The sequence below is a fragment of the Schistocerca gregaria genome, chromosome 1, assembly GCF_023897955.1.
Source record: "Schistocerca gregaria isolate iqSchGreg1 chromosome 1, iqSchGreg1.2, whole genome shotgun sequence".
Taxonomy (NCBI): Eukaryota; Metazoa; Arthropoda; class Insecta; order Orthoptera; family Acrididae; genus Schistocerca; species Schistocerca gregaria.
The window spans coordinates 285,746,955-285,769,078 of record NC_064920.1 but is presented as its reverse complement, the minus strand read 5'-3'; the positions used below and the strand labels follow the sequence as shown (position 1 = coordinate 285,769,078).

Here is a 22,124-nt window from a genome sequence, read left to right as displayed (position 1 = left end):
GAATGCCAGAATACCGTTCAGTGATTGTCAGCATTGCTGTGAAGCTGATCGTGTGTGACGTCTACAACACGTTTCTCTGCCTGAAACGCAGTTTTGTCCCCGATCAAATCTGAAACTGTGTTACTACAATAAATAAGAAAGTTTATCACATATGGCTGTTGGAGAGACACATTCCTTAACATTTTCCTATTTCATAATACTGTGCATTCCATAGTATTTCTACCACCTTTCTCCGAGCCAATCGCCTTCGTGCAGGGCCATTTCTGCAACTTCTACCTCCGACCCCAATTCAGAATAATTCATTAATCACAAGTTTTTATCTGTGAAATTACTGGTCCTGTGTAATGTAAAATGGCTGGCCTCAAACTTGCCAGTATCGTCTGGGAAAGAAGAAGTAATTTTGTTCAAAAGTATGTTTTAAACACGGTTACAGAATGCGATGCTCATAGCTGACGTAGAGTGAGAACTGCAAAAATGGGAAACTTTAGTGAACGGTTACGTCTTTCTGCCATTTCATCGGGAAAACCATTCCATTCACTATCTAGAAAAAGGAATTGTATACAAATACGTCTAAAATTATTATAAGAATGATACCTGACATGATTGAAAACATGGAAGCATGTTATTAAGTGCTGCAGGTCTGAAATTATAATGAAAAATAAATATGGTGGTACCACAAGTGCTACCCATAAATGCACGGATAACATTAGGAAAAAATAATTTAGGACTGGCAAAGTTAAGTAGGTCTGCGGACGACAGATTGTATTGGAATGTGGAAAGGAAGTGAATTTAAAACAGAGGTTCCACAATATTCCTTTGCCGCGATAAGGGCATGTGAAAGGGTGTCAGTTCTCCAGAATTATATTTAATGGCTGAAATAATACTTTTCAGTATCTAATTTATGTGATGTCGTCCATGTGTTTGAAAGCTCAGTGGGTGTAAAAAGTTACAGAAATTGTATGACGCGATGAGAGATTCATGTTCGCAGTAGTAAGAAAATCTTCAGAAAGAAGAAGCGCATAATTGAAGGTAGTGAGGTAAGCTTAAATGAGCGGAATTTCAGGTGTCGTTTGGATAGCTGATGGTGAATCTGATTAGCTTCCCAGGTGTGTGAAACTTACTTTCGTTAAGATTTTTGCTTGAGTATATTTTAATTTATTGTGAATGTGTAAATCATGTTATGGAAGAGAGAGACGATTGAAATCAACAAAATGTCTCAAAACAATCATTCAGTATTTTGTTTTATGAGGATGTTATCAACACTGTATCACCTTCCACTATCTAACGGAAGGCTGCTTGTGTTCCGGAACTAAATGAGACGTTAAGAAACCTCTGCGGAAAGTGCAGAGTGGTACCAACCTGCTGGCAAAGTCTGCACTGCGTCGTTGCACGACTGCGCCACTGCCTCCAACTACTGCTGCCCATCCACTCTGCAAGAAGAAGAACCCACAGCACAATCCGTCAACACGCAGCAAGCTCTGTTGCGTTAATGTCAAAAGTGTTAAATACAAAATGTGACTCTAAATAGACAAATTGTTCTGAATGCAACAGATGTCAATAGATTTCTCAGTAAATCCGAGAAAAAAATTTAAACTAACTACTGACTCTTCTTTTAACCACTATTGCTGATCTGGGCTATCAGTTATGTGTAATACAAAAATTACTTTCAACAAGTAGTTGCTCACTGCGTATAGTTGGTAAGGGAGACACGTCCTCCAGCTGATGAAACGGAGAGAGGAAGTTATAATAACAGTCTAAATCCCAAATGGACAGGTAAAATGTAGCTAGTTATTGTTAATGGAAACGTATGTTTTACACGACCTTAACGGTTATTTTACGTATTCAGTCTAACGACTAGTTTTATACTGTTCTTAATTCTTTCCTACTTTGGTTTCATCTCTCTGCTATTAATTTGCTGTAGGAGTCGTCGTTTTGCGTGTATACTCCTACGGGCGTAGTTAGTTTTCAATCCAGATCCCTTACTCTGTAAACAGCTGCGGTATTAACCGTGCCCTCAATCTTGTGTCTTCGGAGGCTACAAAAATGTGATGTCCCTGAAACCCGGAAAATTGCTAGTAAAAACTACCAAATATTTCTTTTAAAACACACACTTCTATTCTAACAATTGCTTACGACATTTTGAAAAGTCTCTTCAGCTCCAGATCGAAAAAGGAAGCTCTGTCTTCATTTCTCGAGTTGTCAAGCCGATTGTCATGCCGTTCTGGAGTTCAACGATCCGAAACGTATTTTCGATGGGCGGCGTCAGTGGCGCGAAGTAATTGGCCATTCAATATTCCCCGAAATATAGCTGCGCGACGCCATGTCTTTCACATACACTGCGACCACCTTAGGCTCATGGAACATGCACCATCAGAAAATCTCCTCGAGTCGAAATGGTTCTGGCGTAACAGGAAACGCCGGAACGGGAACGAAGAAGCGAAAAGCAGTATCAGAGAAGGCGGTGGGGGAAAGGCGGCCAATGGCGCGCGTAATTGGGCTGCGTCGCGCCAGGCACGCCCCCTGCAACAAGTCCATATAAACGACGCTCCTGCTACCCTCGGCCGCTCAGATCTGCCCCCGTCTGCAACGTGATTAGTGCTACACTGTCAGATCCGTCTCAAATGTTTCCTTGAACCCTGTGCATAGCACGAAATCTACTGTTCTCATGTCGCCTATCACTAGCGACATTTCCTATAGTCAAGTACTGTCAATTAGTTTTCTGGAAATAAAATTACTAATGTTATTTGTATGGGTTGTTGTATAGCATTCCGAGAACGCCTGCATCCCTTGGGCACCCTGTTAGCGACGAGAGGACAAGACTCCAGAACCGGAGACGAGTGTTACAACTAAACTACGTGCCTGGCGGCGAAGGACTTATGTTTCTCGCATATATTGTGCCGGCGCCTTTACTCCCACTTTAAAGGAGCGCTCTCTATGCTTTACCAGTTTCTTGTCGTTTTTACACTACTGGCCATAAAAATTGCTACACCACGAAAGTGGCGTTCTACAGACGCGAAATTTCACCGATAGGAAGACGATGCTGTGATATGCAAATGATTAGCATTTCAGAGCATACGCACAACGTTGGAACCGGTGGCGACACCTGAAAAGTGCTGACATGAGGAAAGTTTCGAACCGATTTCTCATACACAAACAGCAGTTGACCGGCGTTTCATGGTGAAACGTTGTCGTGATGCCTCGTGTAAGGAGGAGAAATGCGTACTATCACGTTTCTGACTTTGATAAAGGTCGGATTGCAGCCTATCGGAATTGCGGTTTATCGTATCGACACATTGCTGCTCGCGTTGGTCGAGGTCCAATGACTGTTAGCACAATATGGAATCGGTGGGTTCAGGAGGGAATACGGAACACCGTGCTCGATCCCAACGGCCTCGTAACGCTAGCAGTCGAAATGACAGGCATCTTATCCACATGGCTGTAACGGATCGTGCTGCCACGTCTCCATCCATGAGTCAACAGGTGGAGACGTTTGCAAGACAACAACCATCTTTACGAACAGTTGGACGACGTTTGCAGCAGCATGGACTATCAGCTCCGAGACCATGGCTGTGGTTACCCTTGACGCTGCATCACAGACAGGAGCGCATGCGAGGGTGTACTCAGCGACGAACCTGGGGGCACGAATGGCAAAACGTAATTTTTTCGGATGAATACAGTTTCTGTTTACAGCATCATGATGGTGGCATCCGTGTTTGGCGACGTCGCGGTGAATGCATATTGGAAGCGTGTATTCGTCATCGCCATACTGGCTTATCACTCGGCTTGATGGTATGCGGTGCCATTGGTTACACGTCTCAGTCACCTCTAGTTCGCACTGACGGCATTTTGAAGAGTGGACTTTACGACCCGTGGCTCTACCCTTCTTCGATTCCTGCGAAACCCTACATTTCAGCAGGATAATGCACGACCGCATGTTGAAGGTGCTGTACGGGCCTTTCTGGATACAGAAAATGTTGAACTGCTGCCCTGGCCAGCACTTTCCTCAGATCTCTCACCAATTGAAAACGTCCGGTCAGTGGTGGCTGAGCAACGGGCTCGTCACAATACGCCAGTCACTACTCTTGATGACTTGTGGTGTCGTGTTGAAGCTGAATGGGCACGCCATCCAAGCTCTGTTTGACTCAATGCCAAGGCGTACCAAGGCCGTTATTGCGGCCAGAGGTGGGTGTTCTGGGTACTGATTTCTCAGGATCTATGGACCCAAATTGCGTGAAAATGTAATCACATGGCAGTTCTAGTATAATGTATTTGTCCAATGAATACCCGTTGATAATCTGCATTTCTTCTTGGTGTATCAACTTTAATGGGCAGTAGTGTACTAATCAGTTTTTCCAGGTGGGCGTTGCAGAACATTTCATGGATTTTGTCGTTTCCCTTGTTTTTTGTCTTCCAATGTGGCCATCCCACCTGTTCTGCACCTTGCTCAGGTGCCGCCGTCGCAATCGTTAGAAGCCACACATCTAATGCAGTTGGTTGAGTTTCACACAAACGAGATATCTGCTCCTCTCACCACGGTGCAGCAGCTACTAGCCAACGCTGAGCGCCTCGCACAAAAAACGCCGCCTCCTTCAGCTGCTATACATACCACCTTTTCGAAAGTTAATTGGACACAATGAAGAATGGCTCGAGTGGTTGGCCCAGTCTGAGGTGCACATTGTCGCCCATAAAGTTCCAGGTACTGTGAAACGTCCCTAACTATTATCAACGGCAGGAAGTGCAGTGTTCAGGTTAATTCAAAAACTTTATCCCAACGATATACCGAGTTAACTTACTCACGACCAGATTATCGCCTCTCTAACAGACTATTATGAGCAACAAGTTAATATGGTAGCAGTTGGGATCAATTCTTTAATTACAAAAAACTGTCAGAAGAAACATATCGCGAGTGGGTGACAGATTTTCAGGGTGTGACAAGAAAATGCAAATTCGTATGTGCTAGCGGTGCTTTATATTCAGACGTCATGTTGCGTCAAAAGATCGTGTACAATGTGCATGATGTGAAAGTCGGAGGTCAAATATTGAAACAGGCCGATCCATCATTTCAGCAGGTCGTGCAAATATTAGATCAGTACGATTCCGTTGCCTTGTCTACTCATACGTTTGAACAGCCAGCTGTTTGTCAGGTTGATTCTCTTAGTTATGATCGCGCCATTTCGCACTGGCAGCATGCGCTAGCCTCGCTATGTAAACGACTTTCCACGCCGTGTGTGCTGTACGCTAAACAGATAGCTACACGGGCGAACAAAATTCTTTCCCTCGCTGTTATACACGGTATAAACACAAAGACTGCCCCACCCGACAAGCTCAGTGTTACGGTTGTGGTAGGAAATAACATGTACAATCCGTGTGTTTACAACGGAACAAACATCTGAATTCAGACCACTCACAAAACTTTCGTCACAAGGCCCATTTCATTCAAAAATGGTTCAAATGGCTTGAGCACTATCGAACTTAACTTCTGAGGTCATCAGTCCCCTAGAACCTAGAACTACTTAAACCTAACTAACCTCAGGACATCACACACATCCATGCCCGAGGAAAGATTCGAACCTGCGACCGTAGCGGTCGCGCGGTTCCAGACTGTAGCGCCTAGAACCGCTCGGCCACTCCGGCCGGCCCCATTTCATTAATGCAGTATATTACAAGTTTGCTGCTAGTAAGCTTACAGTTTCGTGAGTGATACGACACTCAGACAACCTTATCACTCATTCACTTATTTCTGGGAAACGTTTGAAATTTCAGTTGAACATGGGTGCCTGTGTCACACTGCTAAATCGCCACACATATGACCTGTTTAGCTTTCCACGCGTTAAAAAAATGGTTCAAATGGCTCTGAGCACTATGGGACTTAACTTCTGAGGTCAACAGTCCCCTAGAACTTAGAACTACTTAAACCTAGCTAACCTAAGGCCATCACACACATCCATGCCCGAGGCAGGATTCGAACCTGCGACCGCAGCGGTCGCGCGGTTCCAGACTGTAGCGCCTAGAACCACTCGGCCACTCCGGCGGCTCCACGCATTACTAAAAGTAGCACGCACCTGGTGGATTATAATGTACAAGACATTCCCATTCTCAGAACATGTATTTTGCCTGGCATGCATCGCTCGCATATGCGCACAGTGACATTTACAGTGCTACACTCAAGTGACTGTGAGAACATATTTGAGGAGCGCCGGAACAAAACCCGATATATCCAGTTTTGCTGTATTCACGTGTTTGAGCAGAAGGAGGGGGAGGGGGGGGGGGGAGAAACGGGAGTAATAATGCATGCTGCCACAAAATAATTTTCAGCACAACGCGACGTCAAGTGTTTTATGGTGTGATTCTTCTTTTTATAGTGATCATTATTTGTTACTTCCTGTACTTAAAGCAAATGCTGATTTATCAGTTTTTGTTCCAGCGCTCCTTATTTGGACTTGACTCTTTTTGACAAACACTCAGGACAAACACTCAGGACAATATGTTGTCAGTGTCTGCATTCAATGCAATAGACAGTGTACCTAGCTAGCTCAAAGAATTCCCGGAAGGTTTTTTTCTGAAAGCTTAGGCAAACCTCAAAATGTGGTTGCACATATTACGCTCAAGGACAATGCTCACCCAAAATTTTGCCGGGCCAGAACTGTTCGCAGTGGATTATGGGACAAAGTCGCTGCTGAGCTTACAGAATTGCAAGGTACCAGAGATATTGTGCCCATATCAACCAGTCTCTATGTTGACGTTATGGCTCCCGCCATTGATACTTATGCATTTCCACGCCCAGATGATCTTATGACCAAATTAGTCGCTGGACGCTACTTTTCTAAAATTGATTTGCGCGACGCATATCTTCAAATACCGCTCGACCAAGAATCTCATTAAGTGTGTTTAGTGAATACTCACTTGGGCTTCTGTAAATGCATTGCGTTTGCCATTTGGCAGTGCTTCCGCACCCGCCACTTTCCATTGGTAGTTGGCACAGCCGACTGCACAAGAGCCAAGCTGCTAAAACTATTTGGACGATATTGCAGTACCAAGTCGTACACCTGAAAAACATACTGCAAATTTATGCGTTTGGTTTCGTGTTTTATCTTATACAGTACTGGAGTCTTGACTGGACAAATGTGACTTTTTAAACATGAGTTGCAGAATCTTGGTCATGTCATAAGCAGTCAAATTTTGCATCCTCAGCAGTCTTATTTTTTTTAGCCATTTCTCAATGTCACAGAACTGCAGTCAGTCTTCGGTAAAATGGACTCTTATATTCTCTTCATACCGAATTCACCATAAATCATGCATCCATTGCATCGCTGGCCGGCCGTGGTGGCCGAGCGGTTCTAGGCGCTACAGTCTGGAACCGCGCAACCGCTACGGTCGCAGGTTCGAACCCTGCCTCGGGCATGGATGTGCGTCATGTCCTTAGGTTAGTTAGGTTTAAGTAGTTCTACGTTCTAGGGAACTGATGACCTTAGAAGTTAAGTCCCATAGTGCTCAGAGCAATTTGAACCATTTTTCAACCATTGCATGGCTCGCGTCGCAAGAATGTCCCCTTTGTTTGGACAGATGAGTGCAAATTAGCTTTTCCAAAACTTAAAGATACATTGCTCAGTAGTCGATGATTAGTTCGGTTTGATCCTGACAAACTGGTGGTATTGTAAGTTGTCGCTTCCTCTTACTGAATCGCTGCAGTGCTTCCGCACAAAATTGGTGATAAAGACAGACCTATGCTTTCGCATCAAAGTGTTGGCCAAAGCTCATTGTAGGTATTCACAGATTGGAAAAGAGGCATTAGCTATAGTGTATGGTGTCACCAAATTCCATCATTATTTTTATGGCAGAAAATTCTACTGTTTCGGATCGCAAGCCTTTGCAGTCTTTCTTTCATCTGACAAAACCGGTTCCAGTACGAACTGGCCAAAAAATGCAAAGATGGACTTTGTTGTCGCCTCAATACTAGTACGAGATTTTGTATCGTCCGACGGCTCAACGTGGAAATGCAGACGCACTTTCACTCTTTCCGATTGGCCCTTACACGGACTTTCAGGCTTCTGCTGCATCTCGTTGTCTCATCGATGCTCAGGATTCTGAATTCCTTCAGTCTTTTCCGCTGAACTATCAGAAAATTTCACAGGCCATGGGAGCTGATCCAGAATTGAACATTTTGCTCAATTTTATTCTCACTTCTTGGCCTCACTCCATGAATAGCATAAAGAATTCGGTAGTGCGCCGATTCTTTGCTCGTCGGGATAGCCTCGCTGCACAAAAAGGTATGATTCTGGTTCAAAATGACAATGGAGAGTCGTGTGTATTGATCGCTAAAGTTTTGCGAAAAGGAGAGCAGTTAATTCAGTTACTTCACCAAGAACACTGCGGGATTGTTCGTACGAAACAATTAGCACGTCGACACTGTACTTGGCAGGGTATGGACGCCCAAATAGAAAAGATGATGACACAGTGTCACGCATGTGTGGAAAATCAGTCCGTTCCGTCACAAAAGATCTCTGCTCGGCCTAAGTCGCAATCGTCATGGCAACGTGAGAACATAGACTTCGCGGGACCCTTATGAAACACTGACTGGTGATTTGTGGTTGACTCATATAGGAAGGTTCCTTTTGCTGTGCCCATGAACTCGACAACGTCACGTAGCACAATTCGGGTGTAGTCATCGATTTTTTGCCTGGGAGGTGTACCTGAAGTAATAGTGTCTGGCAGCGGACCTCAGTTCACGTCAAATGAGTTTCAAAAATTTTGTGAACGCAATGGCATACCAGCATCTGACTAGTGCACCGTTCCTTTCACAGTCATATAGCGAAAACGTTGTGTCAGGACATTCAAGGAGCAAATGGCCAAACTTCGCTCGGCACGCACCAGGAATCAAGCACTGCCACTGTTTCTCGCCTCGTATGGCTCGCACCCACGACATGGACGATCGCCGGTGGAATTGCTTCTCGGCCGTCGCCATCGCACACTGCTCCACCTGCCCCTCTCTCCTCAGCATCCGGCGTCGAAGGAAGGCAACAAGTATCACTTCGCTCCGCATGACATTGTCTTTTACAGGGTTTTTAGCAGCAGACGGTGGGCGCCAGGCGAGATCGTCCGTCGACTAGGCGCTTGCACGTATCTTGCTTCAGGTCCGGATGGTTTGCAGCGCCGCCAGCAAAATCAACTTCCCCTCCGTCACGTACACGATGATCTTTCAGTCTCTCTTACCCCAGATTCACGGGTCCAGAAGAGAGCGTGGCCGCAGTAGCCGCCGGAGAGTGTCATCACGACACCGCGGGACGACCCGATGGAGACAGAGACTTCGCCTCCTCCGCCTCCTCTCGTCCTACCGGACACCCTCGCACCACAGTTGTCGCCGCCTTTTTCATCGGGTTCATGGCAGCAGGAGGTGGACGCGTACCCTTCTGGTCGTTTTCCGGGTGACGTTTCCACCTGAGCTCAGTCCGGATGGCGGGGTGTGACCGGAAGTTGGTCGTCCCCTACTCCATACTCGACGACGGTCCGTCGCTCTGGGGGAAGAATGTTCTAGCGTGACCACAAACGCCGGAGTGAAGATCGTGCGCGTCTGCAACGTGGTTAGTGTTACGGTGTCAGATCCATATCAGGTGTTTCCTCGGACTCTGTGTGCAGCACGAACTGTAGTATTTCCAGGTCGCCTCTCGCTTGCGGCATTTGCTATAGTCAAATATTGTCAATATGCTTTCTGGAAATAAAACTACTAGCCTTATTTGTTTGAGCTGTTGTATAGCATTCCGAGAACGCTGCATCCGTTAGACATCCTATTGGCGACGAGTAGGCAAGACTCCACAGAAATGAACGGCGTAACTAAGAGGAAAAAATCTTTTTAAAAGAGACGACCATCAGTTACTGCTTTGGGTAAAGCAGTATAAATCACCTCGCTACGTACTTACAGCAGCACCATTGATAATATTTTGCTTATATGACTATTTTTAGCATTGTGCAGCAGAGTCAGCAACTGTAAAATGTTATTATGTTAACTTTCATCCCCCAGTTGAGTTATGACTCGGCGCCCGCGGCCCACCTGCCTGACCAGTATGTGTGGCTTATCGGCCAAACATTAGTAGAAGTGACGTAGTCTTATGGCTATGTCTGTAGTGCTAACATTTTAAGTTTGAAAAGGCCAATATCTGGCATGTTTTAATTTTATATTGTGACATTTCTGAAGACGGCTACATTATTATAGCCGAAACCTAGGAAAAGGTCTTTGCTTATGCAACTGGAGGCTGAAAGTTAACATAATAAATTTGCTTATATCTAACGCGGAATCCATTGCTGTCACACATTATGTATAAATTGCTGGTGGAGGGGGTGGGGGGGGGGGAGGGGGGAAGTAAGGAGAGAAAAGGCAAGGGATTACCACTGATGTCAGCTATGTCGGGAAGATACGTTGAATCAGCAACGGTGAGTGAAGCTGTATTCCGGAAAGTGTTTCTAGTCCGGGACCACCTGCTTATTAGGCAGGTGCATTAATCACTACACCATTCAGAACACAGTCTTAACACATCTCCGCGGAATGTCTCGGCACGCTCCACGGCCTACCAACATCTCCACAGAGCGCCACCTATCCACACTCCCTCTCCATTTCCTCCGTGTTCGCTGCTCTGAGATTCCCACAGGAGGTCGGACGTACTTTTGCATCCGCCTTGAAGTAGACGGATCCATTGATCATCTAGGCGAATCAAGTACATGGCTCCGTGGTGTAGGCTCTTTCATATATGTATGAAAGGACAGATACCACACGTTCATACAATGATGCGCCAAAGAAACTGGTAAAGGCATGCGTATTTAAATACAGAGATATGCAAACAGGCAGAATACGGTGTTGCTGTCGGCAATGCCTATATAAGGCAAGAAATGTCTGGCGGAGTTACATCGGTTACCGCTGCTACATTGGTAGGTTATGAAGATACAAATGAGTTTGAACGTAGTTACATTGTAGGGGCGCGAGCGATGGGACACAGAGTCTAAGAGATAGCGGCGAAGTGGGGATTTTCCCATAAGATCATTTCACGAGTGTACCATGAATATGAGAAAATCGCTAAAACATCAAATCTCCGACATCACTGCGTTTGGGGACTGATCCTGCAAGAACGGAACCGACGACGGCTGAAGAGAACCGTTCAAAGTGACAGAAATGTAACTCTTCCGCAAATTACTGCAGATGTCAATGCCGAAACATCAACAAGTGTCAGGATCCGAACCATTCAACGAAACATCAGCGATATGGGCTTCCAGAGACGAAGGCTCACTCGTGTACCCTTGATGGCTCCACGACACAAAACTTTGTGCATCGCCTGCATCCAATACCGTCATTTGACTTTGATGAGGGGAAACAGATTGCCTGGTCGGACGTATCTCGCGTCAAATTTTATCAAGCAGATGGGCATGCAAGGGTATGGAGACAACCTCATGAGTCGATGGATCCTGCATTTCAGCAGAGTACCATTCGACCAGGTAGAGGCTCTGTAGTGGTGTGGGGCGAGTGCAGTTGGAGTGATATGGGACCTCTGACACGTCGAGATACGACTCTGAGAGGCGTCACATTTGCAAGCATCCTGTCAGATCACCTGCATCCTCTCATGTCCATTGTGCATTCCGACGGATTTGGGCAATTCCAGCAAGATAATGCGGCAGCTCACACGTCCACAATTGGTACAGAGTGGCTCCACAAAGACTCTCCTGAGTTTGAACACTTCCGCTGACACCAAACTCCGCAGACACGAACATTATTGAGCTTATCTCGGATGTCTTGCAACGTGCTGTCCAGAAGAGACCTGTATCCCCTCGTAATCTTACGGATTTATGGACCGCCCTACAGGATTCATGGTGTCAGTTCCCTCCAGCTCTGCTTCAGACATTAGTCGAGTCCATGCCATGTCATGCTGCAGCATTTTTGCGTGCTCCCATGGGCCCTACTAGATATTAGTCATGTGTACCAGTTTATTTGGTTTTTCAGTGTATAACTGACTCTCCTAGATGGAAAATGGATGAACCTCCTTGGAAGTGGACCATGATACATGCATTTCAAAACAACTTATATCCTGCACTTCATTCTGTACAGTGTGTGAAAAAAATTATTGTGTTATGGCTGATGCCTGGTCAAGGTGCACTGAAATCGTGGGTAGAACACATCAATGGCTTTCAAGCAAACAGAAAAATACAAGATTATTCATATATTCACGGTTTCAGTAGATAGTGGTGTGAAAAGTACAAGACTTACGGAAAGATAATACATACCAATGCACATACTATCTTTCGTTTCTATACATAATACACCCCGTAGCGTAGCTCCAGTAGGAGCCATGCTTGTTAGAACATGTACACGTACATCTACATTGATTCTCTACATTCTACCTTACTGCTCGTACTGGAGTGGACCCTGTACTTCGGCTAGTGATTTCCTTTCCTGTCACATTCGCATATAGAACGAGGAAAAAACGTCTGTTTACTTCCGCATGAGCCATAATTTCTCCCATATGATCTTTGTCGTTCTTAAGCACAATGTACAGTATTTTGGAGGCAACAGAATCTTTCTGCAGACAGCTTCAAATGCCGGTTCTCTAACTTTTCTCAGTAGTGTTACTCGAGAAAAACGTCGTCTTCCCTCCAGGCATGCCTAATTGAGTTCCCAAAGCATCGCTGTAACACTTGCGTTTTGTTGGATCCTACCAGTAACAAAACTTTCAGCCAGCCTCTGAATTGCTACAATGTCTTCCTGTAATCCTATCCAGTAAGGCTCCCAGACTCCCGAGGAATACTCAAGAACAGGTGGCACTAGCGTCGTAAATGCGATCTCCTTTAAGATGAACCACAGTTTCCTAGAATTCTCTCAAGAAACTGAAGCAAACAATTCTCCGATCCTACCGCAATCCCCATGTGCTCGTTACATTTCCATCGCTTCCCAACGTCACGAGCCACACATTTAAATGAAGTGACTGTGTCAAGCAATAAACTGCTAATGCTGTATGTGAACATTACGGGTTTATTTTCCCTAATCATCCGCATTAACTTACATTTTTCTACATTTAGAGCTAGCTGCTATTCATTACACCAGCCATAAACTTTGTTTAAGTCATCTTATATCCTCATAAAGTGATTCAACTTCGAGACCTTGCCGTACATCACAGCATCATCAACAAACAAACGTAGAGACTGCTGCTGACCCCCTACAAATCATTGGTGTATATAGAGAAAAGTAGCGGTCCTATCAAACTTTCGTGGGTCATTGCTGACGACATCTTTGTCTCTGGCGAACACTCGCCGTCGAGGACAGTATACTGGGATTACGAAATCTTCGAGCCACTCACATATCAGTGTGCGTAACCCATATGTTCATACCTTTAACAGCCTGCAGTGGAGAACCGTGTCAAACGCTTTCCTCAAATCTAGAAATATGTAATCTGTCAGTTGCCCTTCATCCATAGTTCGCAGTATGTATCATGGGAGAAGAGGTAAACCTGAGTTTCGCATGCGCGATGCTTCTGAACATGAGCTTATCGGTCTTCAGACAACATGTTCAAGGATTCTGCAGGAAACCTATGTTAGTGATATTAGTCGGTAATTTTGTGGGTCCGTTTGTCTGCCCATCCTATTCATAGCGGTCACTTCCTGGGTACTTTGCGCTGGGTGATAGTTGGCGGTAAATGTAAGCTAAGTAAAAGGCAGTGCAGTCGAGTGCTCTTTTAAAGACCGAACTGATAGTCCACTGAATTAATTCGTGAATACAGTAAGCAACCCAACGAACAAAATTCCTAATCGGGGTGTCATAATGCCATCCCGGCGGCTTCGTGTCAGCAACTACAATGACCTAGCTGAGTTGCTAATCACCTAATCGAAGATTCCTCCTTTCCCTATGCAACTCCTTCTCTCCATTCTCCTTTTCCACCTCCCCGTCTATATCTGTCAACTTCCAGCTCCTCCCTTCTCTTTATCTCCCCTACCACAACAGAAGGCTTGTGGTTCTGACCACACAGTGCCGGTCGGTTTAGCCGAATGGTTCTAGGCACTTCAGTCTGGAACCGCGCGGCTGCTACGGTCGCAGGTTCGAATCCTGCCTCGGGGATGGATGTGTGTCATGCCGTTATGTTTAAGTAGCTCTAAGTTCTAGGGGACAGATGACATCAGATGTCAAGTCCCATAGGTCTCAGAGCCTTTTGAACTATTTGACCCCACTTCCCAAGCGTAACTAATATATGTACCAAATTTTCAGGCGTTTCAGGGGTTTAGGATTTCTTTTTACCGATCGCTTTGCCCATCACACGTCAAATGTATTTTACATATATCTCAAATACTTTATCCGTATATGTACACTACCTCACCCATCTGGCCAACGAATCTCGCCCTGCTGTTTCATTTTCAGACAGCTCTATGTTTTTGACGCCACAACGATGTGTCGTAAAATATTATACCTCCAGTGATATATGTGGCTAATGTCTGCGAAGTGTGTTGTGAGGGCTGGTCCCGGCGGAGGTTCGAGTCCTCCCTCGGGCATGGGTGTGTGTCTTTGTCCTTAGGATAATTTAGGTTAAGTAGTGTGTAAGCTTAAGGACTGATGACCTTAGCAGTTAAGTGCCATAAGATTTCACACAAATTTGAACATTTTTTCTTTGTGTCGTGAGCGGAGTTAGTAATAAAGAAATAATAAATTGAAACATCATTATGGTGCAGCAGTTTTTCAGCATGGGCAGCAAATGTTTAGTAAGCAATAAACTTCTTTCATTTAATCACCCTTTGGGAGTAGTCAGTGAGTGAAAATTTTGTAAAAGTTTGAATTTACGTGTAAAGTTCGTTGCAAGTCAATAAGTGCTTTCTTACTCTAATATTAGATGAATAACACGTGGGCTTTAGCGTGTGATGGGCTACACTAATTACTAATATCCACCCCATTCCCTTTGATATCCTCACAGCGATTCTCTCCATGCAGTACATGATATGCGTGCCAAGTTTGGTTGAAATAGAGGTGAAGGAAGATCTGTGGAACACACATACATATATTCTTATATCAATTTTTGTTATATATGTGGATTACCTACATGTAAAGATATTTTCTGCACCACAAACAGTATTCACTGCCTTGAGAAACGCTCTTTTCACTGATACATATCTTCTTTTTCTCTGTTTTGTAGTTTTCACGCAGTCGTCTTCGGAAATCCTATAGGTACCTTGTATAATGATTTACTTTAGAAACAGGGACAACTGATGGCGGACATTATACTGGCAACTAATGTGACAGAACACAGTGGACGTACCAGTGGCGGTGGAGAGGTGCTGTCGGGGGCTAGACGGCGCTCTCCTTGTGCCTGGAGGGCAGCGGCGTCTGCGTGCCGGCGTCGTGCCGCGGAGTCTTGGGCGTCGTGACGCTGGGCAGCGCCGCCTCCGGAGGCCCGGCGCCGCCCCCTGGCAGCGGCGCCGCCCCCGCTGCCCAACACGGCGCCAGCACCACTGCCTCCTGCGCAGCAACAGTGCTACAGATAATAGGCTGGCCCGAAGGTGTCACAATAGACTGAAATCAGCCCGTTGCCCTTAATGGCAGACATCGTTCAAAGCAAAAAATCAAATGTATCTCGAGGAAATATGTAGACTATAATTTATGTAAATGATCAAACGCATATTCCTTATAGCGCCCTAGGATTAACAGAAGACGAAGCCTATGTGCCAAGGAAGGCCATGGCGTTACAAAACTGTTACGAAATGTTGCAAGGCTTGCACACTATCACCGCTTAGTCAAAATTCCGTGAAAAGTTATCAGCATATAAAATTCTCCTTAATGCTCATAAGCAGAAAAAAGTACGCGTGATTGATTGGTTGCACGATTTACGATCTACTAGCATTAAAGGTATAGATACTGTCGACTAACACCGTAGCAAATTTAAATGTTTTGGTAGGCCGTATTGGAATGTCCCACTGTACGGTTCGTAAGACTAACTTCAGTGTTTCAACAACGTGAGAAGCAGGAGATGCATTACTATGTGTTTGTGAGCCGTAGATTCAAGCTGGGACTCAGAATTATGAGTCATCAACAGTCTCATACTGCACTGTTAACTATATTCCTTGGTACCTCGGACTGCCAACTTCTCGAGTGCCCTTCTGACAGTTCTGAGATTAATAGCAGACAACGCCTACTTGTCAAGGAAGATCATGTCACTGCAAGACTGCTACGAAACGCTGCGACGCTTGCAGATTATCACTGCTCAGTGGAAATTTCGTGAAAAGTCTCTAGAGTGTTCATATGCAGAATAAAATACGCATTATTGTTTGATTACCCGATTTACAACATCTTTTGCGTGAGCTCAGCGTATAATGAAAAAGGGGTTTAGAAAAAAAAATATTTTAATACCTGAAGATAACAGCACGGTATAGAAACCGGTTGTCTTGAATTTAAAAAAAATAATATTTTATGCCATCTTGGCTGTTGAATGGTTTTTAGCATGTAATGCGGTTGTGGAGCTGGCAGACCAAGTTCATTTTCGAGAGGTATCGAGAGGCAGAACTCAATACAGACATTTTGTACAGCTTTTTGATGGTCTCTCAGGACTTAATTTGCAGCTCATGGAACATTTGGAACTTCTAATTATTTGTGTTGGGAAACACAGTATTTATTTTCATGGTACAACGGTCAGGACTTTCATTTATTCTTTGTCTGACAAAAAGCGATTTATTTAGAACTCAGTGTTCTGAATTTCACATTTCATCGTGTAATTTACATGTATCAAGGCTCATTGCCAGTCTACAGACATTACCATTTTTCTGGTTCACACCTGGGGCGGGACCTTGCAATTAATACCAGTGCCGGCTTGCAATAGGCATCAACGAGCAGCACTCACGGAATTTGCTAAAAAATGCTTCCAGTTATACTGCAAAATTTCGTCTCAACTACAATAATTCATAGAAGCTTTCCACCTGACTATCATTTAGTGCTGCTTTAAAGGCATCATGTTTACGGCAGTGACTGTTAAAATTTTTACTTCCACTTTCGCAATTTCGGCCTTAGGCCATTATCAAGTGCAGATGTTTTAGCTTTAGGCCATTTCAACTTTATAGGCGCTGACACATTTATATGTCGTCGTCATTTGCTGTTATATAACAGCAAATGTCAACGACATATATATGTGTGTCAGTGTGTCTAAAGTTGACATGGCTTAAAGCTAAAACATCTGCACTTGATAATGGCCTAAGGCGGAAGTTGCAAAAGTGGAAATAGAAAGTTTAATAGTCACTGGCGTAAACATGATATCTTTTAAAAAGTTTTACATGACTCGAATCCCAGCTATGAGAAGTTAATTTATTGGTGTAGTTACAAGAAATATGGTACACTTTATTTATTTATGGAACTGAAAGAGGTGTATGCGAGAAATATCCTTGGAAACGTAGACCTGTAGGGTGTAGTTTGGTTATATTCTAATATAGCCATATTCCTAGGACAGCATAATTTATTATTATGTTTGGTCACAGTCTCAATTACATCTGTGCTCGTTCGCAGCATGGGCTACAGAAGTTGTTACACAGCAAATTCTTCATCTGTCAATTAGGAGGACTAAGCATGTAACATTTAACAGTTCGAATCACTGACTTTTCACTTTCTGCTATTGCTGACAATTCTTGCATATAGAGATTAAACGGTGTGTGACTTATCCACTACATCGGAGCTAATTGGGGTGTTCCACACAACTAATACTTGGTGTATCAAAACATGTTGCTCTCCAGCCGCTGAGAGCAAAAGAAGCCATTTTATGGACTCCGGCTGGAAGACGCTTGTCGATGTAACATTCGGGGTCTTAGAAATGAAAGTGTAACTCCGTAACATGGGACCACAGTGAAATGACAATAGTGTGATAACAGATGTCGTTGGACATAAATTAAAAAGAGACTGTATAATATTGTAAGATACGTACAAAAACGAGAAAATTTTCAATTACTGTTAATGGGGTAAGATACAGGCGTCGACTAAAGATTTCGCTATTTTCCAACATGATGCCTAAAGACCACTGATCAAGTCAATCAGGTGGATGTAGCTTATCTTGTCTCCCAAATGCATTATGCATTTGACTCAGCAACGTAACAATTCTTATGATTAAAAGTACGATCATGTGGTGTATTAAATTAGCGTGAGGATTTACTGGGAGCGAGGATGCAGAAAGTTATGAGGAAGAACAACCATTGCCAATCCATAGATCGTTGGGACCCTTTCTGTTCCTCTAAATATCAATATTAAACTCAGTCATGTTGTAGTACCATCTAAAAAACATGAAAAGATTTGCACTAGATCTAGGTAAGATTCAAACCTGTCATTGTGCTTTAAATATTCAAAAAAATTAAATTCTACCTTTCAATGAATGCAAAAACTTAAAATCCATATAAACAGTGAGTCATAACCGGAAATGAGGTGGTAGGCTTTAACTAATTGGAAGGATACAAGGAAATGCAGTGAGTCAACAAAGGAAATTGCTTAAAGAATACTCGTACACCCATCGTATCATGTTATTCGGTTGTGTGTGGTGCAAAATCAGATTGCATTTGTAAGAGATTATCCACGCAGTTAAAGAAGAATCGGAAAAAGTTTCTTTCACTCAAGGAAGCGTCATGGAAAGGCGGCAAAATCTAATTTGATAAACGTCTGAAGACCAGCATCATGCGGAAACGTACAAAGTGCAGGTACCACAATTAAGTAAGGAATTTTCTTGAGCACCCTGTAGAGAACGTGAAGATAAGATTGGGCTGATTACGGGCGAATACAAGCATTCCTTTCGCTCAGCTGTATATGGGAACAGGGCAAGAAAGAACTGTAATACTCGATACAATGTGAAATTCCCACATCAGTAAACTTCATAGCGGTTTGCTAACCACAGAAGATACTCGTACATCTAGGAACACTTAAATTCATCTCCCTAGTAGCATGTATCCATCCCTAACGTCTTCCTCCTGTGATCATGATTTCAGCGATACGCTGTGGTATGGACACTAGTAAACAAAATCATAAGACACATACCCCGATCCATAATCGCTCAATCACCGCCCACAAGTCGCGAGAGCTGATCGAATTTCAATCCAAGGCTACCACGTTGTAGTTAATGACGTCTTCCATGCACCCATGCATTGATATCAGCTGACATGCAAGGCCACATAGGGACACATGACCGAGAATTCTTCCTCAAAACATTGTGACTCACTTTAAGACCGACGCAGGTAATGGGTGGCTGTGACATTATGTAGTTGCGGTATTATGCGATCTCGAATTACCATCTGCACCAGGCAGCAATTATCTGCTCCTGATCGACTGCGACACTGACGCCCAGTTAGTAACGATCGATGTACAATCCATTTGGCACGCCGGACAATTCCAGTCACATTTGTTACTGGTCTTACTTACACACCAGTTACCTCTAGCCAATAACTCATTAGAGCTACGAAGGTAGCCTGGAAAGTAAGGCACCGCATTTTTTTCTCAGCCGAAAACAATATTGCTAAAACGAAACGTTACGTATGTATTATCTGAAGTCATCTGAGGGAGCACGGCAATTTTCCATCACATTCGACACATGGCGTAGGTGCAGAAAAGTTTCAAAACGGCATCTGTAGGTGATGTACGTTATAAGCAACGTGCCGCCATCGAATTTCTCAATGTAGAGAAAGACACTGAGGGGAATATTCACAAACGGTTGTGCAGAGCCTATGGAGCAGCTGCTGTCGAGCGAAATACAGTTAGTCGCTGGGTACGGAGGGTGAAGTCATCAGAAGGCGGTTCGGCGAAGCTCCACGATTTGTAGCGGTCGGGGAGACCATCCAAGACTGTCACACCTGACACACCTGACCTAGCCCCCGCCGGCGTCCACTTATTTGGGCCATTAAAGGATGTCATAACACATTTTGATTACGACGAGGAGGTGATTCACACAGTAAGCAGAGGCTCCGCCACCAGTTAAGGATTGGTACCGACAGGGAATACACGCCCTTGTTTACCGCTGGAGGAAGCTCATACAACGGGATGTAGGCTACGTGGAAAAACGGTGTGTGTAGATAAAACACCATTCTCTCGTGTGTGTAATTATCATTATATTCAATAAAGAACTGTCGAAGAAAAAAATGCGGTGCATTACTTTCTAGGCATGGTTCGTAACATACATGACCGGATAGTAACATGCTAGACAATAATGAAACTTCTCGAAGTCTTCCGCTGTTCGTCATCTCCTCCGACACGTCGAAAATATTGTTAATGTAAAGGTTTCAGAATCTTTCCCATGGTTAGAATACTCCGTTAAACTTCCTTATTCAATGAATTTTCTTTGCATTGTAATACCTCTTGGCCATGACAACGGAACACGAAATTAATTTACATCGGATCAATGAAACACAATTCTGGTCTACCTTTCCTGTTCACATTACCGAGTAGTGTTGTCTGCAAGAATACGGGACATTACTTTCGGGATAAATGTTTGAACTGTGCACCACATGGTTGCCAAGCAGTGTGTTGTGAATCGCGATGACAAACAGCTATCTCATTTATACAGACATCGCGATCTATATTTAGTGTTTCGTCTAATATTTACCTATCCATTTATGATGAAATTTATCGTTGAGTGATCACGAGAGAGTCCGGGACAAGTTATTGAAATTTCATGTGACGTATGTGACTCAAAATTGTTATTTGGTCTCGTAAGGCAGATGCAGATGAATATCCACGGCTATTGGGACAGTTGGAAACCTCTTGGTACGGTGGAATTATCGCATATTCTGTAGATTCCGAATGAATACCTAACATTTCCTTTCAACTTAACTTCTTTCTTAATATTATCTCAGCAGTACACGGAAAGCCCACATAATTCAAAAGATCCCCTCTGTACAAATGTACGACATTGTTACTAAGCGCTTTATATTTTACAGAATTTATTGTCCGACAGAGGAGAATATTGAGGTTGATATAAAGAATTTAATACCAGCAGTACAGTGAAAAGTATGCATTCATATCGGTGCCGTAGTTACAGCTCCACCTCTGAGTTGGCAACATCTGCGGTCAGACCTCAAGTTCCAGCTGCTTATTGCCGAACTGCAGCAGCACCTGTTGCGCTGCCTTATTGGAGGACACATCTCGCTAAATTGCCTGACGGGTGTACAGAATTTGAGCGTTTCTTAATTTGTCCTGCTGCAAAGTTTAATACAAGCCGCTTTGCAATTGCATTCAGCTGTTTTGTGCCAAGGACTCATTCATGATGGTAAAGACCGAAAATCAGTCGCCTACCGAAGTCCGACTTCACTCGTTCCAGATCTTCCCGAGGGAGGGCAGTTAAAGTTAAAATGCAACGGCAACGGATACTGCTTGATTTACGATAATGAGAAATAATATCACAGTTTCTCTTCAGTACCCGATGTTCTCGGTTTCGAAATCATCTTCAGGAGACAACTGATGAAGGTAATTCTGAATAAAAAATGACGAATAAATTGTACTTGAACAGCTTAGTGCTAACTTCAAAAGTAACGCAGGTTTTTAAAACGTAAGAGATTATCGTATTTTTGATAACCAATGCTGATCACACATCATACAACCAAAGATCACAAAGTCGTAAAATGAAAATGAATTTACACATCTATAGCCGAATTTTCAGATTTGTGTTTTTGAGACTATCAACCGCCAAACTATATCGGAAAAAGCACAGTTATTGTTCTGAAATCTACAGGTTCTGTGGTGTCCTGCTACCCTATTTACAGCCCTCCGGCCTATATTTAGAATAGTTAATATTTGAAATCAAATAGTTAACCTATATTAAGAGCAGCGGATAACATTTAAGAACCTAGGAAAAAACTGTTTGATGTATATTGGTTCCAACACGCTGTTGTGAGTAAAGATAAAGCTCATACGTTAGACCATCATAGTTTTGTCCCCGTTATGGTATACATACACTACTGGCCATTAAAATTGCTACACCAAGAAGAAATGCAGATGATAAACAGGTATTCATTGGACAAATATATTATACAAGAACTGACATTTGACTACATTTTCACGCAATTTGCGTGCATAGATCCTGAGAAATCAGTACCCAGAACAACCACCTCTGGCCGTAATAGCGGCCTTACTACGCCTGGGAATTGAGTCAAACAGAGCTTGG

The 22,124-nt window shown here is 43.8% G+C and overlaps 1 protein-coding gene across 1 annotated transcript in view; it reads right to left on the bottom strand.

Annotated features, from left to right (window-relative positions):
• Nucleotides 1-1,364: 1,364 nt before the first annotated feature.
• LOC126342753 (neural cell adhesion molecule 1-like) overlaps nt 1,365-22,124 on the bottom strand; it is a 207,019-nt gene continuing 186,259 nt past the window's right edge. Inside the window, exons 11-12 of the mRNA XM_050001886.1 lie at nt 15,273-15,472; nt 1,365-1,430 (exon numbers count right to left, since the gene is read on the bottom strand). Of these exons, the coding sequence (XP_049857843.1) occupies nt 15,302-15,472 (171 nt within the window). The 3' untranslated portion in view covers nt 1,365-1,430; nt 15,273-15,301. The remainder of the gene's footprint in view (nt 1,431-15,272; nt 15,473-22,124) is intronic.